At 41.9% G+C, this 19,967-nt stretch overlaps 1 protein-coding gene across 2 annotated transcripts in view; it reads left to right on the forward strand.

Annotated features, from left to right (window-relative positions):
- The window catches only part of TEDC1 (tubulin epsilon and delta complex 1), a 97,470-nt gene that overhangs the window by 53,907 nt on the left and 23,596 nt on the right, over window positions 1-19,967 (forward strand). For both annotated transcript variants that reach the window (XM_077293149.1, XM_077293140.1), the window contains exon 6: window positions 3,346-3,432. In XM_077293149.1, the coding sequence (XP_077149264.1) occupies window positions 3,346-3,432 (87 nt within the window). The remainder of the gene's footprint in view (window positions 1-3,345; window positions 3,433-19,967) is intronic.

The raw sequence follows: 19,967 nt of genomic DNA on the forward strand, positions 1-19,967 counted from the left end.
GTGCAATCATGATCATTATCTGTGATAGATGTTTCTATTTTACCCCTGTGGAGATCTTCAGTGGTACAGTACATGCAATTGCATCATATAACACATCTTAATGACTGACATAATGACCCACTTCACCGAACATAAAGCCTCGTAATTCCTATAGAGTCCTAGTGTGATCACATTAACAACCTGGGGAAAAGTATCTTGTATATGAAAATTACATATACTAGCTGAATTATATGTAATATAGGATTATTGGAAGGATGAATGAAAAAAAGCTAAAGAAATCCCACTGGAGTGTTACTTTAACCCCTTAGTCACCAGACCTGAGAAGGCTTTAATGACTGGCCTTTTATTTTTTTTGTTTTTTGCTTCTCCTCTTTGCAGCAATAATCTTTTTATTTTTTCATTGATGTACCTGTATGAGGCTATGTTTTATGTGGGCCAAATTGTATCATTGTGGATACACGGGGTTCAGTTGTTGCTCTAGTCCACTGGTTTGCGACCGCATGGACCAGGGATCATCCCATTTTACCCCAGCTCTCCTTTTACTGTGGGCATAATACTACTCAGACAAAACAGGGTGAGAGTAAAACAGTGGGGCACTAATTTATTGAAATACCATCAAACAGTAACATATAGAACAGACCCAGGAAATACCCAAGATGGTGCAAATTATAGTCTCGCCCTTCCGCTGACTCACTGGGATTAGAGCCTCTTCCAGGGCAGACTACCCCCACTTGTAGCACCGTGCTTTTGGCGGGCACCCACAAAGAGGTGGTAACAACAAACTTAGGAAGCAAATCGAGAGCATTGAGGTATGTGGCCAAGTGACTTGATCGTCCCAACCTGGATTCTTCAAGACGTCTCTGAGGGTTCAGAGATGGAACAGATGTGTGCTCTTCCAGCTGGGGCCGTGGTCCCCTAACTTGACATCCTGTAGAGTCACCTGGAACAGAGGCAAAGTCTCTTTATATTGTTCACAACTGTCCTTCAAGCCATGATTCACCTGTGGGTCAAGGGGAAGGGGTGTTGAGGTTAACCCACATTGTTTATTTATAGTTTATTGTTCAATGTTTGCAAGTCAACAAATTGCATGGCCTGGTATAATGTGTAATCAAACTATTCGCAAACATCATTGTTCAGTGACCTTGCGTCCCGGTTTTGCAAAGATAACAGTATTATAAACTTTAGGAACTGATGTAAGAGGTAAATAACAACCATTCATCAATTTACAAATATCCATTCAGCCTACAAGAAGAATCAATAATTCAGACAATAGTCTATAAATTTTGGGTCTATGGAATTTACGTCTGGTGTTTCAGGGTAAGTCAACCCCCTGCTGTGCCAGGTGTCAGTGACAGAGCTGATATAAGTTTATTTGGACCTAGCAGCTCTGCTTTGGCGTCAAAGAGCCAGAAGTCATGTGATCACCAGGTTCAGCCGGGATAAGTCACCTTTTTTCTCCATAGCACTCACTGATCGCTATGAAGCCAACAAAAGAAAAGACAGAAGTTGTAATGAACTGCTTCTGCCTTCTCTCCAGGGTTTCCGGCTGTGTCTGAAAGTCAGTTACCAGACCTGCTCCTCCTAAATGTAGGCACTTGGTCTTTATCTGGTTAAGTAAGCTGTTAATAAAGTGTCTGGTAACAAGGGTATGAACTGTTTCTTATAGTAACCAGCAGAACTGTGAATTCAGCATTGGACTATGTAGGCTGTAGCTTAGTATCACTGTAAGACAAGTAAAGTAATGCACTGTATCAGATAAGTAAACCAAAGGTAATTACAGCGCTTGTCCAATGTTATGATATTTTTGTAAGCCATTTACAATGTGCTAAAATAACATAAGGAGTAATAATCACCTTAAAGAGAATGTGTCATCAGAAAATCACCTATTGTTTAAATCAGGTTTTTGTGTTAATTTTTTACACATTTTCCACAATGTTTTATTTCCACATCACACCGTAAACTTTATTACATAAAAAAACCTTGCAATTTTCACACCAGCCACTGGGGCTTTTTTAGACTTTAACTTCCTGTTGCGTCTAGAAATACACCTGTATATTAGCCACAATTGAAGTCTCTAACAAGCGTGTGCAGAGGTGATTGTAAAAGGGAGTGTGAGCAGGGTCAGCTGTGGCATCACCTATTGTGATTGATTGATCTTGTGTTATCAGCTGCGTGTAGAGGTATTACCTGTCACTGTAAGGGTATGTGCACACGTTGCGGATTTCTTGCAGAAAATTCCTGAAGAAAACCGGAAATTTTCTGCAAGAAATCCGCATTTTTTTTTTTGCGTTTTTTTTCCGTTTTTTTCGCGTTTTTTTAGCATTCTGCAAGCGTAATTAGCTTGCAGAATGCTAAAGTTTTCCCTGCGATCTGTAGCATCGCTTGGAAAACTGACTGACAGGTTGGTCACACTTGTCAAACATAGCGTTTGACAAGTGTGACCAACTTTTTACTATAGATGCTGCCTATGCAGCATCTATAGTAAAAGATAGAATGTTTAAAAATAATAAAAAAAATAAAAAAATGCTTATACTCACCCAGACATCTCACCGGCGTCCGTTCCGTATAGCTGGTCTGTGCGCACAGGACCTCCCGTGACGTCACGGTCACGTGAGCGGTCACATGACCGCTCACGACCAATCACAGGACAGTGACGTCATTCGGCGAGGTCCTTCAGCGCACACCAGGTACAGAAACCGAACGGCAGCGTGCGAGGAGGCGGCAAGACATCGAGGGTGAGTATAGGACTGTTTATTATTTTATTTCTTATTTTTTGACCACTTATATGGTGCCCAGTGCGTGGAGGAGAGTCTCCTCTCCTCCACCCTGGGTACCAACCGCATATAATCTGCTTACTTCCCGCATGGTGGGCACAGCCCCGTGCGGGAAGTAAGCAGATCAATGGACCCCTAGGTGTGCGGAATCCCTGCAATTCCGCATTTTTAATGAACATGTTGCTTTTTTTTCCGCTATGCGATTTTTTCGCGGAAAAAATCGCAACATTTGCACCAAAAATGCGGAATACCCTGTAAATAATAGGAGGCTTATGTAAGCGTTTTTTTTCGCGTTTTTATCACGTTTTTATAGCGAAAAAACGCGAAAAAAACGCTAACAATCCTGAACGTGTGCACATGGCCTAACCCTGCCTCTGGTGATAGTGAGTCTGATGAAAACTATTCATGAAAGAGCAGGAATTATAAGTCTAAAATAGCCCCATTGACAAGTGTGAGAATGACTGGATTCTAATTTTCACGCTCCATATAATTTTTTTTGTTATATTGTTTTAAGCGTTGGACTAACACGTGTGATTACTGATCCTATAAATAAACTATCTCCCTTCTTTAGTTACTGCACGAGATGGCGTCTGAGATCTCCTACTTGGAGGCTTATATGGAGTGGAAGCACGTAGAATCCGTGTACTGGCAATGGATGGTAAGGAATCCGACCGCAATTCAGCTTTTTTCAGATGGCACAACATGATGCCCTTGTTTCTCTTTCAATGGTTGACTTACTTATCCCTCCCGATCGGCACCCCTGCAACATAATCGAGGGCTGCTGATGGTATTCATGTCAACCTGAGGTCAAGTAATGACCTAAAGGTCTGCCAGCTATAGTGGCCTTTTAGACCATGCCAGGAGCATGGTCTAAGAGGCTTCTGTCAGTGTTTCCAATGCATTGCAGTACATGTGTTTTGCAAGGTATTATAAAAGTGACCAGAGAAATTAAAGGATTAAGTAAAAAAAAAAGTGTTTTTTTTAATAAAAATATATTTAAAAAAAAGAACAATAAGAAAAATCTACAAAAAATTTTACACCAATATATACACATTTATGAAAAACAAAATTAAATGTAAAATGTACACATACATGTATTTGGAATCGCCGTGTCCAAATCAACCTGATCTCATTATTTAAACCCTTCATTGAACACCGTTAAAAAAAAATAGATGCATTTTTGCTAAGTTTTTCATTTATGCTTTTTCATCATACAGCCGAACAAAACGTGATCAAAAAGTCGTATGTAAATAGGAATAGTGTTACTGAAAACATCATCTTGTCATTCAAAAAAAAAAATCCATATAGCTCCATGAGCGGAAACTAAAAAAAAAAGCTATAGCTCTAAAAATAAAGCGATGTAATTTTTTTTTCCAGTTCACCGCATGACAGCACCATTGGAGGACGTCCTTCTTACCCTCAATGGGACAGGATCAACAAGCAGTTAAAAGGACCCTCCCCACTCCACCCACCAGTAAAAACATATATAAACAAAGTATGGGGGTCTATATGCCGCCGGCCATCCTGATAAGGAGCACCCAGCTAAGGTGCATAATTCCATAATGAAAGAGACAGCCTGACCTGAGGCGCCAGATCAACCACAAGGGCACGTGAATGGGCTAATCAAAGCCATACCACAATGCTTCTTATCCATCCCCTACTCCCCTATTTGCTAGATAAATACTAGGATCTCTATGTATTTTAGGCAGAACCTCCCATCCCTGCACCTGAAAAGAAAAAATCCGGAAAAAAAAGTAAATGCCCTATTTGTGCAGCTAGATTCCCGGAAAATTGGCCAAAGCCACTATGCAAGTCATGCACATCTAAAATCGTTGGTGAAGAACAGACTGCTTTATTAACCAATATGAGAGAAATGATACGTTAGGAGGTTGAGGCATCCATCTCGAGCCTGAATCTTCCCCAGACAAGCCAGACAGAACCGCAAACATCGCGGAAAAGACCAAGAGAGTCTAGTCTTTCTTCGGAGGAATCGGACCAAGAAGGAAGAGAAAAGAGGTATCTCTTCTTGGCGGCGGATACGGATGAACTCCTACATGCAGTACGTAACACCATGCAGTTACAGGACACGCCAGAGGAAACCTCAATTCAGGATGAAATGTTTGGCTTTTTGCATGCTCAAGTCATGAAAGTATTTACAGTTAACAATCGATCCATGATTTTGGAAGAATGGCAGGAAGCGGAGAAAAGACTAGTAGTACCTACAGACTTCAGACTCCGTTTACCTTATAATCCGGAGTATATTAAAGTTTGGCATGAAGTTCCCAAGATTGATGTGCCATTAGCAAAAGTGGCAAAGAAGACGTCAATCCCGTTTGAAGACTCTTCCGCCTTAAAGGATCCAGTGGATCGCAAAGCAGATGGACTGCTCAGGAGAACTTGGGAATCCTCGGCAGCAATAATAAGGGCCAATATAGCGGCAACATCTGTAGCCCGGTCCATGCATTTATGGATGGACGATTTGGAGGAACATCTCAAAGCTAAAACTTCCAGAGACGTTATTCTCAAATCCCTTCCGTTGCTAAAACTCGCAAAAGGCTTTATGGCTGATGCCCTTAGCAGAATCTGTACGCTTTGCCGCCAGAAGCGAGTCTTTGTCCAATGCGGCCAGAAGAGCTGTCTGGCTAAAGACTTGGTCAGGGGATATCCAATCAAAAAATAAACTGTGTGGAATCCCATTCTCAGGGAGTAAAGTATTTGGGCCTATTCTAGATGACATATTAGAAAAAGCCTCAGACAAAAAGAAAGGGTTCCCTGAGGAAAATACAAAAAAGTACCAGCCCTTTCGTAGATCTCGACCTAGTCAGAAGACCAATTACAAGAGGAAAGGGAAGTCTGGGAGGTAGTCTTCCCAAGGGTGGAAAAGGTAGAGACTCCATCTTCCTGGGTACAGGTACGGGAAAGCCAAATAAATGACATCAAGGTGAGAGGTCAGTTACAGAAATTTCTAGGGGGTTGGCAGAAAATAACCAAAAATCCATGGATTCTGCAGGTGATTGCTCAGGGGTACAAACAAGAGTTCTCCAACCTTCCTCCAGAAAGGTTCATAGTAACCAGACCCTGTCCTCTCTTAAACTCCCCTATGTCGACAAACATCCAAGAGTTGTTAAAGTCAGAGACAATCATCCCGGTACCCGTCTCAGAGAGAGGCAAGGGCCATTATTCGCACCTGTTCTCAATAAAAAAGCCATCGGGGGACTCTGGAACGATTATAAATTTAAAACCCCTGAACAGGTGGATCAGGTACAAAAAATTCAGGATGGAATCTATAAGGTCCACAACACCTCATAGACAGATCTAAGGAATGCATACTACCATGTCCCAATATACGCTTCCTACCAGAAGTTTCTGAGATTCGCCCCGGTTGAACAAGGGAGTAATGTATCACTTCCAGTTCATGTGTCTCCCCTTCGGCCTTGCTTCAGCGCCCAGGATATTTACCAAACTAATGTCAGAGGTAGTAGCCTATCTAAGGAACCAGAATATTGCCATAGTGCCATATCTGGACGACTTTCTGATAATGGCGAAATCAGAGAAACTTCTTAAAATAGACTGCAACTTCACACTCTCCATTCTACAGGATCTGGGGTGGATTGTGAATTGGGAAAAATCATGCCTAGTCCAAAATTCCAGAATGAATTGTTTGGGGGTCATATTATTCCAACGCCAGAACATCTTTTTTGCCGGAAGACAGACAAAAGGTGTTGATCAAGAGCATACACTAATGTAGGAAAAGCACTTCCTCCATAAGTGAAGCAATGAGGATTCTAGGCTTAATGACTGCGTGTATACCCTGTGTGAAGTCGAACCAGTTCCACTCGCGGGTGTTACAGAAAGAGATCTTGAGATCTTGGAACAGAAGGCAGGATTCTCTGGAGAAGATTATTATTTCTCCGTCAGGAAAGAAATCCCTAGTCTGGTGGACCACACCGGAAAACCTGTGTCACCATTGCCACAGACGCCAGTCAGTTCGGATGGGGCGGACATATAGGAAGCACATAATACCAGGGGGAGTGGAGTCCACAGATCTCCGCAAAGTCATCGAATTTCAGGGAGCTGTATGCGATCTGGAAGGTGCTATACCAGGCCCAGTCACAAGTCAGAGACAGACATGTAAGGATACTGTCTGACAATATGACAGCAGTGACATTCCTAAGACACCACGGGGGCTCGAGACATCCACCTCTGCAGCACCTAGCAGACCAGATTTTCAGATGGGCAGAAAAATCTGTCAGATCCATCACGGCAGTTCACCTGGAAGGTACCAAAAATCAGGTGGCAGATTATTTGAGCAGAATGCCTGTAGATCCCGGAGAATGGGAATTAAATCCAGAAATATTCAGCAGTCTGTGCCAGCAGTGGGGAACATCTCAGGTGGATCTTTTTGCCACCAGGTCAAATGCAAAGACCAGAGCATTTTTTTCTCTCAATCCCCTAGATGGGGCCATAAGAGTTGACGCTTTGTCTCAGCATTGGGGAGAAGGTCTCCTGTACGTGTTTCCGCCTCTTCCACTGATCCCGAAGACACTCAGGAAGATACGAGACGAAAGAGCAACAGTAATCCTGGTGGTCCCCTTTTGGCCGAAAAGGAGCTGGTTCTCTCTACTATCCAGAATGTCAACAGAGAGACCGATCTTACTATCGAAAAGGCAGGACCTTCTACTCCAAGGTCCGGTGTTCCACAGCAATCCAGACTCACTACAGCTATCTGCTTGGATCCTGAACGGCGGACCCTAAGATCCAGAGGCTTGTCAGAGGGTGTGATTACCACACTCCAGGCAAGCAGGAAGCCAGTGACCTCAGCAATCTTTAAAAATCTGGAAGGGGTATTGTTCTTTCTTAGGTGAAGTTCCTGTGGATACTTTAAATCCCGACATTCCCAGAATCCTCGACTTTCTACAACTTGGTTTTGAAAAAGGCCTCCGGCCTAGTACTTATTGCAGTGCTTAGTGTCTTTTTTGATTTATCACTAGCTTCCCATTCTTGGATAGCAAGATTCTCTAGAGCCACACAGAGAATGAGACCTCTTTTGAGGAGATCAACTCCTCCTTGGGACCTAAACTTGGTCCTTAATGCCCTGTGTAGAACCCCGTACTTGTTATCAGAAGACATGGACATAGCCAATCTCGCCTTTAAAACAGCCTTCCCAATTGCCATTACATCAGCTAAAAGGTTAGGGGAAATGCAGGCTGTATCCACACAGGATCCATACCTTCAGATCTTTGATGATGGAATAGTCTTACGACTTAGCCCAGCCTTCCTCCCCAAAGTAGTTTCCTCCACTAACCTAAATCAAGAGGTAATTCTTCCCTCGTTCTGCCATTACCCTAGAAACATGAAGAAAGGGGTCTATCATAACCTTGACGTTCGAGAGACGGTTCTAAAATACCTGGGGGCGACGAAAGGTTGGAGACTGGACACTAACTTGTCCATACAGTACGGGGGACCAAATAGAGGTTGTAAGGCAGCAAAATCAACCATTGCTAGGTGGATTAAAACTACGGTAAACCTAGCGTATACAGCCCAAGGGAAAGATCTCCCGGATACCCTTAGAGCCTACTCAACCCGAGCTATTGCTACATCATGGGCAGAGAGGGGGAGAGCTTCAGCAGAGCAGATCTGTAGGGTTGCGACTTGGACCAGTCTTTCTACCTTTGCCAGACACTATAAATTAGATGTCTCATCAGAACAGTTAGCTTTTGGTAGAAAAGTATTATATACAGTAGTCCCACCCTAGATTACCATCCTTTTGGTATTCCTCCAATGGTGCTGTCAGGTGGTGAACTGGAAAACGGTAATTAGACCTACCGGTAATTGTATTTCCAGGAATCCATCCTGACAGCACTACTAGTTCCCTCCCACTGCAAACTCTTTATATGGACTATTGTGATGTAACATTGGTGTAAAATTGTTAATAAACTCTCTTTTTGCATCCATCCAGATGTGGTACTTAGAAAATCACTGGTGGGTGGAGGGGGGAGGGTCCTTTTAACCGCTTGTTGTTCCTGTCCCACTGAGGGTAAGAAGGATGTCCTCCAATGGTGCTGTCAGGATGGATTCCTGGAAATACTATTACCGGTAGGTCTAATTCTTCCTGTTACATTGTTTTTATTGTGTAAAAGCATCGAAACATCAAAAAATGTTATAAATGTGTTATCGCTGTAATCCTACTGACCAGAAGAATAAAGCTGCTTTATCAACTTTACCACATCGTGAATGACATAAAAAAACAGAAACACTATTCCTAATTGCTGTTGTTTTTTTGCTAATTCTGCCTCGCAAAAATCAGAATGCAAGCGATCAATAAAATGGTGTGTGCTGAAAAATGATACCAATAAAAACTCCAACTCATCCTCCAGAAAACAAGCCCTCAGAAGACTGTCAACAGAAATAAAGAAAAAATATAGCTATCAAAATATTGTGATACTAAAAACTTTTTTTTTTTTAAGCGTTTTTAGTGTGGAAGTAGCAAAATTTTGAAAAACTCAATATAAATCTGATACTGCTGTAATTGCACCAACCCGACAAATAAGGACGCTTAATCACTTATATCGCAAGAAGAACCGTGTAAAAAATAAAATTCTTCGCCTTCTGCTGATTTGTTCATTCTGCTTACACCGGGGTATAAATCTCTGAAATACATAATTGACAAATCGCAAACAAAAAATTCCCGTAAATGAGGCAGATGGAGGTATTGTGGCCGCCGTCTGGCCGCCTATGATCTGGTGGTGTCCGTTTTTTTAGGAGTGTAACAAAGCGCAGTCCGCCACAGTTTTGTGCACTTCTGAAAAGGACAACGCTGAACAGAGACCAGGCGGAGTCCAGAGTAATTCTGCTGCCTCATTATAGTGTGTGAATCCCTCGGGGGTTTCATCTGAATCATGTCGTTCAGAGATTTAAATGGAAACCCTGATGTAAGTGCTCAGCATAGAGCGCAGGATAAATGTTCTGTCCCCCAGCCACCCTAAAGCCACCAAAAAAAGCTTCTACTCAACCCACAAAAAAACAAGTCTCCACTCAGGTCCTTCATCTGTCAAAGGAAATATAGGGGGCTTCCACGATACTGGTAACACAAAGTGTTTTAGCTCCCCATCCCCCAAAAGAAATCCAGAGAAATCTGTTTCCCATCTTCCTGAGCCCCACAGTGTGCCTAAACCACTACAGTAATAGCAAATAATTGCTATTAATGTAGTGATGAGAGCCCGCTTAATTTATGCGTACGAGTCTCCAGAATTACGAGCTGAGCACAATGTACGGTCACTACAACGTACTGGGCACTATAATGGCATATTTTCAATTTTCTCTCTGCAACTTCCACTGCTGCTTGTTTCTGGAAAACACCCATAGAGTCAAAATTGTCACTACACCCATAGATGAATTCCCAAGGGGTGTAAATTATTATTTTCTTCCATTTTAATATTCATGTGAAGCACCTGAAGGGTTAAGAACCTTTCTGAATGCGGCTTTGAATACCATGATGGGTGCAGTTTTTACAATAGAGTCTTTGGGAGGTTTCTGACATATAGTTCCCTCAAAGTCACTTCAAAAGTGAAGAAGTCCCTTAACCCCTTTACCCCCAAGGGTGGTTTGCACGTTAATGACCGGACCAATTTTTACAATTCGGACCACTGTCCTTTTATGAGGTTATAACTCTGGAACGCTTCAATGGATCCTGATGATTCTGTCATTGTTTTCTTGTGACATATTGTACTTCATGATAATGGTAAAATTTATTTGATATTACCTGCATTTATTTGTGAAAAAAATGGAAATTTGGCGAAAATTTTGAAAATTATGCAATTTTCCAACTTTGAATTTTTTATGCCCTTAACCCCTTTCTGTCATTGGACGTACTATTCCGTCCATGTGGGGTGGGCCCTAATTCCCAAGGACGGAATAGTACATCCAGCGCGATCAGCCGCGCTCACGGGGGGAGCGCGGCCGATCGCGGCCGGGTGTCAGCTGACTATTGCAGCTGACATCCGGCACTATGTGCCAGGAGCAGTCACGGACCGCCCCCGGCACATTAACCCCCGGCACACTGCGATCAAACATGATTGCAGTGTGCCGGCGGTACAGGGAAGCATCGTGCAGGGAGGGGGCTCCCTGCGGGCTTCCCTGAGACAATCGGTACAAGGCGATGTGCTCACCTTGTACCGAGCGTCTCCTCCCTGCAGTCCCCGGATCCAAAATGGCTGCGGGGCTGCATCCGGGTCCTGCAGGGAGGTGACGTCACAGCGCCTGCTCAGAGCAGGCGCCGGGAAGCCTCCCTGCCGTGCACGTCAGATTGCCGATCTGACACAGTGCATAGCAAAGTGTCAGATCGGCGATCTGTCACCTTACTGTGATGGCCCCCCCCCCCGGGCAAAAAAAAAAAATAATCACATTTGTACAAAAAAAAAAAAATTCCTAAATAAATAATAATAATAAAAAATTTTATTGTTCCAATAAATACATTCCTTTAGCTAAATAAAAAAAACAAAACAATAAAAGTACACATATTTAGTATCGCCGCGTCCGTAACGACCCAACCTGTAAAACTGTTCCACTAGTTAACCCCTTCAGTTAACACCGGAAAAAAAAAAAAAGACGAGGCAAAAAACGCTTTATTATCATATCGCCGAACAAAACGTGGAATAACATGCGATCAAAAAGACTTAAATAAATAACCATGGTACCGCTGAAAACGTCATCTTGTCCCGCAAAAAACGAGCCGCCATACAGCATCATCAGCGAAAAAATAAAAAAGTTATAGTCCTCAGAATAAAGCGATGCAAAAATAATTATTTTTTGTATAAAATAGTTTTTATCGTATAAAAGCGCCAAAACATAAAAAAATGATATAAATGAGGTATCGCTGTAATCGTACTGACCCGAAGAATAAAACTGCTTTATCCATTTTACCAAACGCGGAACTGTATAAACGCCCCCCCAAAAAGAAATTCATGAATAGCTGGTTTTTGGTCATTCTGCCTCACAAAAATTAGAATAAAAAGCGATCAAAAAATGTCACATGCCCGAAAATGTTACCAATAAAAACGTCAACTCGTCCCGCAAAAAACAAGACCTCACATGACTCTGTGGACCAAAATATGGAAAAATTATAGCGCTCAAAATGTGGTAACGCAAAAAACATTTTTTGCAATAAAAAGCGTCTTTTAGTGTGTGACGGCTGCCAATCAAAAATCCGCTAGAAAACGCGCTATAAATAGTAAATCAAACCCCCCTTCATCACCCCCTTAGTTACGAAAAATTTTAAAAATTAAAAAAATGTATTTATTTCCATTTTCCCGTTAGGGTTAGGGCTAGGGTTAGGGTTACGGTTAGGGCTAGGGTTAGGGATAGGGTTTGGGCTAGGGTTAGGACTACAGTTAGGGTTAGGGTTGGGGCTAAAATTAGGGTTGGGGCTAAAGTTAGGGTTCGGGCTAAAGTTAGGGTTTGGATTACATTTACGGTTGGGATTAGGGTTAGGGGTGTGTCAGGGTTAGGGGTGTGGTTAGGGTTACAGTTGCGATTAGGGTTAGGGGTGTGTTTGGATTAGGGTTTCAGTTAGAATTGGGGGTTTCCACTGTTTAGGCACATCATGGGCTCTCCAAATGCGACATTGCGTCCGATCTCAATTCCAGCCAAATCTGCGTTGAAAAAGTAAAACAGTGTTCCTTCCCTTCCGAGCTCTCCCGTGCGCACAAACAGGGGTTTACCCCAACATATGGGGTATCAGCATACTCGGGACACATTGGACAACTTTTGGGGTCCAATTTCTCCTGTTACCCTTGGGAAAATACAAAACTGGGGGCTAAAAAATAATTTTTGTGTAAAAAAATAAAAATAAAAATATTTTTTATTTTCACGGCTCTGCGTTATAAACTGTAGTGAAACAATTGGGGGTTCAATGTTCTCACAACACATCTAGATAAGTTCCTTGGGGGGTCTAGTTTCCAATATGGGGACACTTGTGGGGTGTTAATACGGTTTAGGTGCATTAGGGGCTCTGCAAATGCAACGTCACGCCTGCAGACCAATCCATCTAAGTCTGCATTCCAAATGGCGCTCCTTCCCTTCCGAGCTCTGCCATGCGCCCAAACGGTGGTTCCCCCCACATATTGGGTATCATCGTACTCAGGACAAATTGGACAACAACTTTTGGGGTTCAATTTACACTGTTTCCCTTGGAAAAATACAAAACTGGGGGCTAAAAATAGTTTTTGTGGAAAAAAAAGGATTCTTTATTTTCACGGCTCTGCGTTATAAACTGTAGTGAAACACTTGGGGGTTCAAAGTTCTCACAACACATCTTGATAAGTTCCTTGGGGGGTCTAGTTTCCAATATGGGGTCACTTGTGGGGGGTTTCTACGGTTTAGGTACATTAGGGGCTCTGCAAATGCAACGTGACGCCTGCAGACCATTCCATCTAAGTCTGCATTCCAAATGGCGCTCCTTCCCTTCCGAGCTCTCCCATGCGCCCAAACGGTGGTTCCCCCCCACATATGGGGTATCAGCATACTCAGGACAAATTGGACAACAACGTTTGGGGTCCAATTTCTCCTGTTACCCTTGGGAAAATACAAAACTGGGGGCTAAAAAAGAATTTTTATTTTCACGGGTCTGCGTTATAAACTGTAGTGAAACACTTGGGGGTTCAAAGCTCTCACAACACATCTAGATCAGTTCCTTAGGGGGTCTACTTTCCAAAATGGTGTCACTTGTGGGGGGTTTCAATGTTTAGGCACATCAGTGGCTCTCCAAACGCAACAGGGGGTCCCATCTCAATTCCAGTCAATTTTGCATTGAAAAGTCAAACGGCGCTCCTTCCCTTCCGAGCTCTCCCTTGCGCCCAAACAGTGGTTTACCCCCACATATGGGGTATCGGCGTACTCAGTACAAATTGTACAACAACTTTTGGGGTCCATTTTCTCCTGTTACCCTTGGTAAAATAAAACAAATTGGAGCTGAAGTAAATTTTTTGTGTAAAAAAGTTAAATGTTCATTTTTATTTAAACATTCCAAAAATTCCTGTGAAACACCTGAAGGGTTAATAAACTTCTTGAATGTGGTTTTGAGCACCTTGAGGGGTGCAGTTTTTAGAATGGTGTCACACTTGGGTATTTTAGACCCTTCAAAATGACTTCAAATGAGATGTGGTCCCTTAAAAAAAAAATGGTGTTGTAAAAATGAGAAATTGCTGGTCAACTTTTAACCCTTATAACTCCCTAACAAAAAAAAATTTTGGTTCCAAAATTGTGCTGATGTAAAGTAGACATGTGGGAAATGTTACTTATTAAGTATTTTGTGTGACATATCTCTGTGATTTAATTGTATAAAAATTCAAAGTTGGAAAATTGCGAAATTTTCAAAATTTTCGCCAAATTTCTGTTTTTTTTCAGAAATAAACACAGGTAATATCAAATAAATTTTACCATTATCATGAAGTACAATATGTCACGAGAAAACAATGTCAGAATCGCCAAGATCCGTTGAAGCGTTCCAGAGTTATAACCTCATAAAGGGACAGTGGTCAGAATTGTAAAAATTGGCCCGGTCATTAACGTGCAAACAACCCTTGGGGGTAAAGGGGTTAAATCACAGAGATATGTCACACAAAATACTTAATAAGTAACATTTCCCACATGTCTACTTTACATCAGCACAATTTTGGAACCAAAATTTTTTTTTGTTACGGAGTTATAAGGGTTAAAAGTTGACCAGCAATTTCTCGTTTTTCCAAAACCTTTTTTTTTTTTTAGGGACCACATCACATTTGAAGTCATTTTGAGGGGTCTACATGATAGAAAATAACCAAGTGTGACACCATTCTAAAAACTGCACCCCTCAAGGTGCTCAAAACCACTTTCAAGAAGTTTATTAAGCCTTCAGGTGTTTCACAGGAATTTTTGGAATGTTTAAAAAAAAAAAATGAACATTTAACTTTTTTTTCACAAAAAATGTATTTCAGCTCCAATTTGTTTTATTCTACCAAGGTTAACAGGAGAAAATGGACCCCAAAAGTTGTTGTACAATTTGTCCTGAGTACGCCGATGCCCCATATGTGGGGGTAAACCACTGTTTGGGAGCATGGCAGAGCTCGGAAGCGCCATTTGACTTTTCAATGCAAAATTGACTGGAATTGAGATGGGACCCCCTGTTGCGTTTGGAGAGCCCCTGATGTGCCTAAACATTGAAACCCCCACAAGTGACACCATTTTGGAAAGTAGACCCCCTAAGGAACTTATCTAGATGTGTGGTGAGCACTTTGACCCACCAAGTGCTTCACAGAAGTTAATAATGCAGAGCTGTAAAAATAAAAAATCATATCTTTTCTGAAAAATGATCTTTTCGCCCCCAATTTTTTATTTTCCCAAGGGTAAGAGAAGAAATTGGACCCCAAAAGTTGTTGTTATTCAGTTTGTCCTTAGTATGCCAATACCCCATATGTGAGGGTAAACCACTGTTTGGGCGCATGGCAGAGCTCGGAAGGGAAGGAGCGCCGTTTGACTTTTCAATGCAAAATTGACTGAAATTGAGATGGGACGCCATGTTGCGTTTGGAAAGCCCCTGATGTGCCTAAACATTGAAACCCCCCACAAGTGACACCATTTTGGAAAGTAGACCCCCTAAGGAACTTATCTAGATGTGTTGTGAGAGCTTTGAACCCCCAAGTGTTTCACTACAGTTTATAACGCAGAGCCGTGAAAATAAAAAATAAAAATTATCACAAAAATTATTTTTTAGCCCCCAGTTTTGTATTTTCCTGAGGGTAACAGGAGAAATTGGACCCCAAAAGTTGTTTGTCCAATTTGTCCTGAGTCCGCTGATACCCCATATGTGGGGGGGGACCACCGTTTGGGTGCATGGCAGAGCTCGGAAGGGAAGGAGCGCCGTTTGGAATGCAGACTTAGATGGAATGGTCTGCAGGCGTCCCATTGCGTTTGCAGAGCCCCTAATGTACCTAAACAGTAGAAACCCCCCACAAGTGACCCCATGTTGGAAACTAGACCCCCCAAGGAAGGGTCATTCCATGTCAAGTGAACCAATAATAATAATAATAATAATAATAATTTGTTATTTATATAGCGCCAACATATTCCGCAGCGCTTTACAACTTATGGAGGGGACTTGTACAGACAATAGACATTACAGCATAACAGAAATCACAGTTCAAAACAGATACCAGGAGGAATGAGGGCCCTGCTCGCAAGCTTACAAACTATGAGGAAAAGGGGAGACACGAGAGGTGGATGGTAACAATTGCTTTAGTTATTTGGACCAGCCATAGTGTAAGGCTCGGGTGTTCATGTAAAGCTGCATGAACCAGTTAACTGCCTAAGTATGTAGCAGTACAGGCACAGAGTGCTATTAACTGCATAAAGTGTATGAGAACATGATGCGAGGAACCTGGTTGTTTTGTTTTTTAATACCAATGATTTTTACCTCTATGTTTTTAATTCTTTTGAGATTTTGTTATTTGGTAATAGTGTGTCAGAGAATGCAAAATGTGAGGGGAAAAAAATTCTAGATTTTTATTTTTTAAATTGATTTTCAAAGTTCGGAAAAAGTGCGACTTTCGGTGTTGCCTGTCTTTACATTTCTCCTCATAACTCAGGCTAGAAAAAAGATAGAGAAACCAAATAAACACCATTCTACTCAGAACAGTACAGGCTTTCACCAGATATGTCATAAGAGTATCTTTGTTAATATTTTACCCATGCGAACGGAAACGCAAAATTTTAAAACGCATTTCCGAAAAAAACGTTTAATTTCAAAATGTCAAAATTTGCACATGTACCTGCTATGCTCCTAGCCACATTTGTGCCAAAATTCAAGTTCGGATCTTGATGGGATCATATTTTAAAAAATAAAAATATTACAGTGTCAATTTGAAAATCTTGAATTCAGATCTGTTCAGCCTGTGGTCTAACAGTGTGGGGTCTATAGTTACCAAATAATTATTATTATTATTATTATTTATTTATATAGCACCATTAATTCCATGGTGCTGTACATGAGAGGGGTTACAAACAGAGTTACAGATATAATTTACAGTAAACACGTTTACAGTGACAGACTGGTACAGAGGGGAGAGAGGACCCTGTCCTTGCGGACTTACATTCTATGGGATAGTGGGGAAGAGACAGAAGGTCAGAGGTGCTGCAGCTCTGGCGGTGGTGAGGCGGCTGCTCTGGCGATGGCGAGGCGGCAGAATGGTTATTGCAGGCTGTAGGCTTTCTTGAAGAGATGGGTTTTCAGGTTCCGTCTGAAGGATCCGAGGGTGGTGGATAGTCGGACGTGTTGAGGCATGGAATTCCAGAGGATGGGGGATATTCGGGAGAAATCTTGGAGGCGGTTGTGTGAGGAACGAATAAGTGTGGAGGAGAGTAGGAGGTCTTGGGAGGATCGGAGATTACGTGAGGGAAGGTATTGGGAGATTAGTTCAGAGATATAGGGAGGGGACAGGTTGTGGATGGCTTTGTAGATCAGTGTTAGTAGTTTGAACTGGATTCGTTGGGGAATTGGGAGCCAGTGGAGAAATTTGCAGAGGGGAGAAGCAGGGGAGTAGCGAGGAGAGAGGTGGATAAGCCGGGCAGCAGAGTTGAGGACAGACTGGAGTGGTGCAAGAGAGTTAGCGGGGAGGCCACAGAGGAGGGTGTTGCAGTAGTCGAGGCGGGAGATGATGAGGGCATGCACAAGAGTTTTGGTAGATTGTGGGCTGAGGAAGGGACGGATTCTGGCAATATTTTTGAGTTGGAGGCGACAGGAGGTGGCAAGAGTTTGGACGTGCGGTTTGAAGGACAGGGCAGAGTCGAGAGTTACCCCGAGGCAGCGGATTTCAGGTGCGGGAGAGAGCGTGATGCCGTTTACCATAATAGATAGGTCAGGTAGGGGGGATACGTGAGATGGGGGGAAAGATGATGAGTTCGGTTTTGTCTACATTGAGTTTTAGGAAGCGAGAGGTGAAGGAGGATATGACTGACAGACACTTCGGGATTCTGGACAGCAGAGAGGTGACATCTGGGCCAGAGAGGTAGATCTGAGTGTCGTCCGCGTACAGGTGGTACTGGAAGCCAAGATTACAAGATTTTTAGATATTACTGTATTATTTTATTATAGAAGCAGGAGAGGACAGAGGAGAAAGCTTTGTTAGGGCTCAACCTGAGAATGAACAGGGGTAGACAGTGAATACAGAGCAGATGACCGTCCGGCAGCTCCAGCCTCCAGAGGCCATATTCACACCAAATCTTAACACCCAGGCAACTCCTCAAATGGAGGGAGAAAAATATTCTTAACATCCAGTTCATGTATTGTACAAACCAGGACTACGAAGAGGAGGAGGAGAGATTGTAAAAACATCGGTTACAGGAAGCAGAACCCATCAAAGGGACTCGGCAATACCACACGTTCAATCCATGTAGTGAAACAGAAATAAAAACAGTGAAGTCCATGAAGTGGTAGAAGGCGGCACAAGATTGGCAATGCATGACATAACTGGTGAATATGATTGGCGCTGGTGGCTACTGGACTCTCCAAAGATTGAGAAAATGAAGGCGTAGAAGTGATTTTTCTGCACCTTCTGGTCCAGCGCCATCCTTTGTGTATCCAAGGAAACCAGACATTGTAAAAGTTACAAAAATCAGATATTAACTCAGGTGGAGCCGAACACCATGACAGGTCGTACATACTCTGACACAAAAAGAAATGGCCATTGCTAGTGAGCGCTTATGGACCAGATTACATTTCACCCATTAGAAGGGACAAATTGATGATAAAAGGCCAGGTTAAAAACCTACTATTAATTGTTTGATTAGTTCATATTTTATAGAACGAGGATTTAACTACTGTACTAGTTTTCTTAAACACTTCATAAATTACATGTTTAGTGATATAACAGAAAAAAAATTGTTCCATGTATAAATAGGTGGTAAAAATATTGGTTCTTTTAATCTGGTTTTTAACATATAATTAGTATGAGACTATTTAGAAAATCACACTTGAGGATATGATCACCTTTTTACTTTTGGCTTGCTCCGCATTTTCAACCTGAATGCATTGAACAAGTTGTGTTATGATGATTAAGAGGTATTTATTCTGGCACTTCGGTATTTGTTTTTTGTGTTTCTTTATTGTTGCATATAAATGTTGAATGCAATAAATTGTAATTTGAAAGGAAAAAAAGGAAGAAACTCACACAAACAAAATCAGATGATTCAAGGCTTTAAAAAAATAAAAGTTTAATAGGTCCCAAGTTGAATCCCTGTACAAATATAAACAAGGACACAAGTAACACGCATGCATGTTTTCACAATTTTAAAACATACGTTTTTTTCACAATTGCGCATCAAAATTTTGAATTTGATTTCTCCAAAACAAAATATAAAGAAACATAGTCTTGTGACATATCAAACGAAAGCCGGTACCGTTCTGAGAAAAATGATGCGTCTCCCACCTCTTTATCTTAATTCTAGCCCGAGATATGATAAAAAAAATGTAAAGCCATAGCAGGCCAAAATCCGCGCTTTTATGAAACTTTAGAAATTTGTAAAAAATTAACCGATGAAGAAAAAAATTGAAAACTTTTAATTTGTAATTAACTAAATGTGTACTTCATAAAAACAAAAAATAAAATCTTAAGACGTAAGGTAAAAAAATATTCATATTTGGATCACTTGATATGGAATGACCCGGAACTTATCTGGATGTGTTGTGCGAGCTTTTAACCCCCAAGTGTTTCACTACAGTTTATAACGCAGAGCCGTGAAAATAAAAAATCATTTTTTCCCACAAAAAGGGTTTTTTAGCCCCCCAAATTTTTATTTTCCCAAGGTTAACAAGAGAACTTGGACCCCAAAAGTTGTTGTCCAATTTGTCCTGAGTACGCTGATACCCCATATGTTGGGGTAAACCCCTGTTTGTGCGCACGGGAGAGCTCAGAAGGGAAGGAGCACTGTTTTACTTTTTCAACGCAGAATTGGCTGGAATTGAGATCAGACGCCATGTCGCGTTTGGAGAGTCCTTGATGTGCTTAAACAGTGGAAACTTCCAATTCTAACTGAAACCCTAACCCAAACACACCCCTAACCCTAATCCCAACTCTGAACATGCCCCTAACCCTAATCCCAACCACACCCCTAACCCCAACCACACCCCTAACTCCAACACCCCCCCTAACCTTAATCCCAACC

This window comes from Ranitomeya variabilis, chromosome 1 (genome assembly GCF_051348905.1).
Source record: "Ranitomeya variabilis isolate aRanVar5 chromosome 1, aRanVar5.hap1, whole genome shotgun sequence".
Classification (NCBI taxonomy): domain Eukaryota; kingdom Metazoa; phylum Chordata; class Amphibia; order Anura; family Dendrobatidae; genus Ranitomeya; species Ranitomeya variabilis.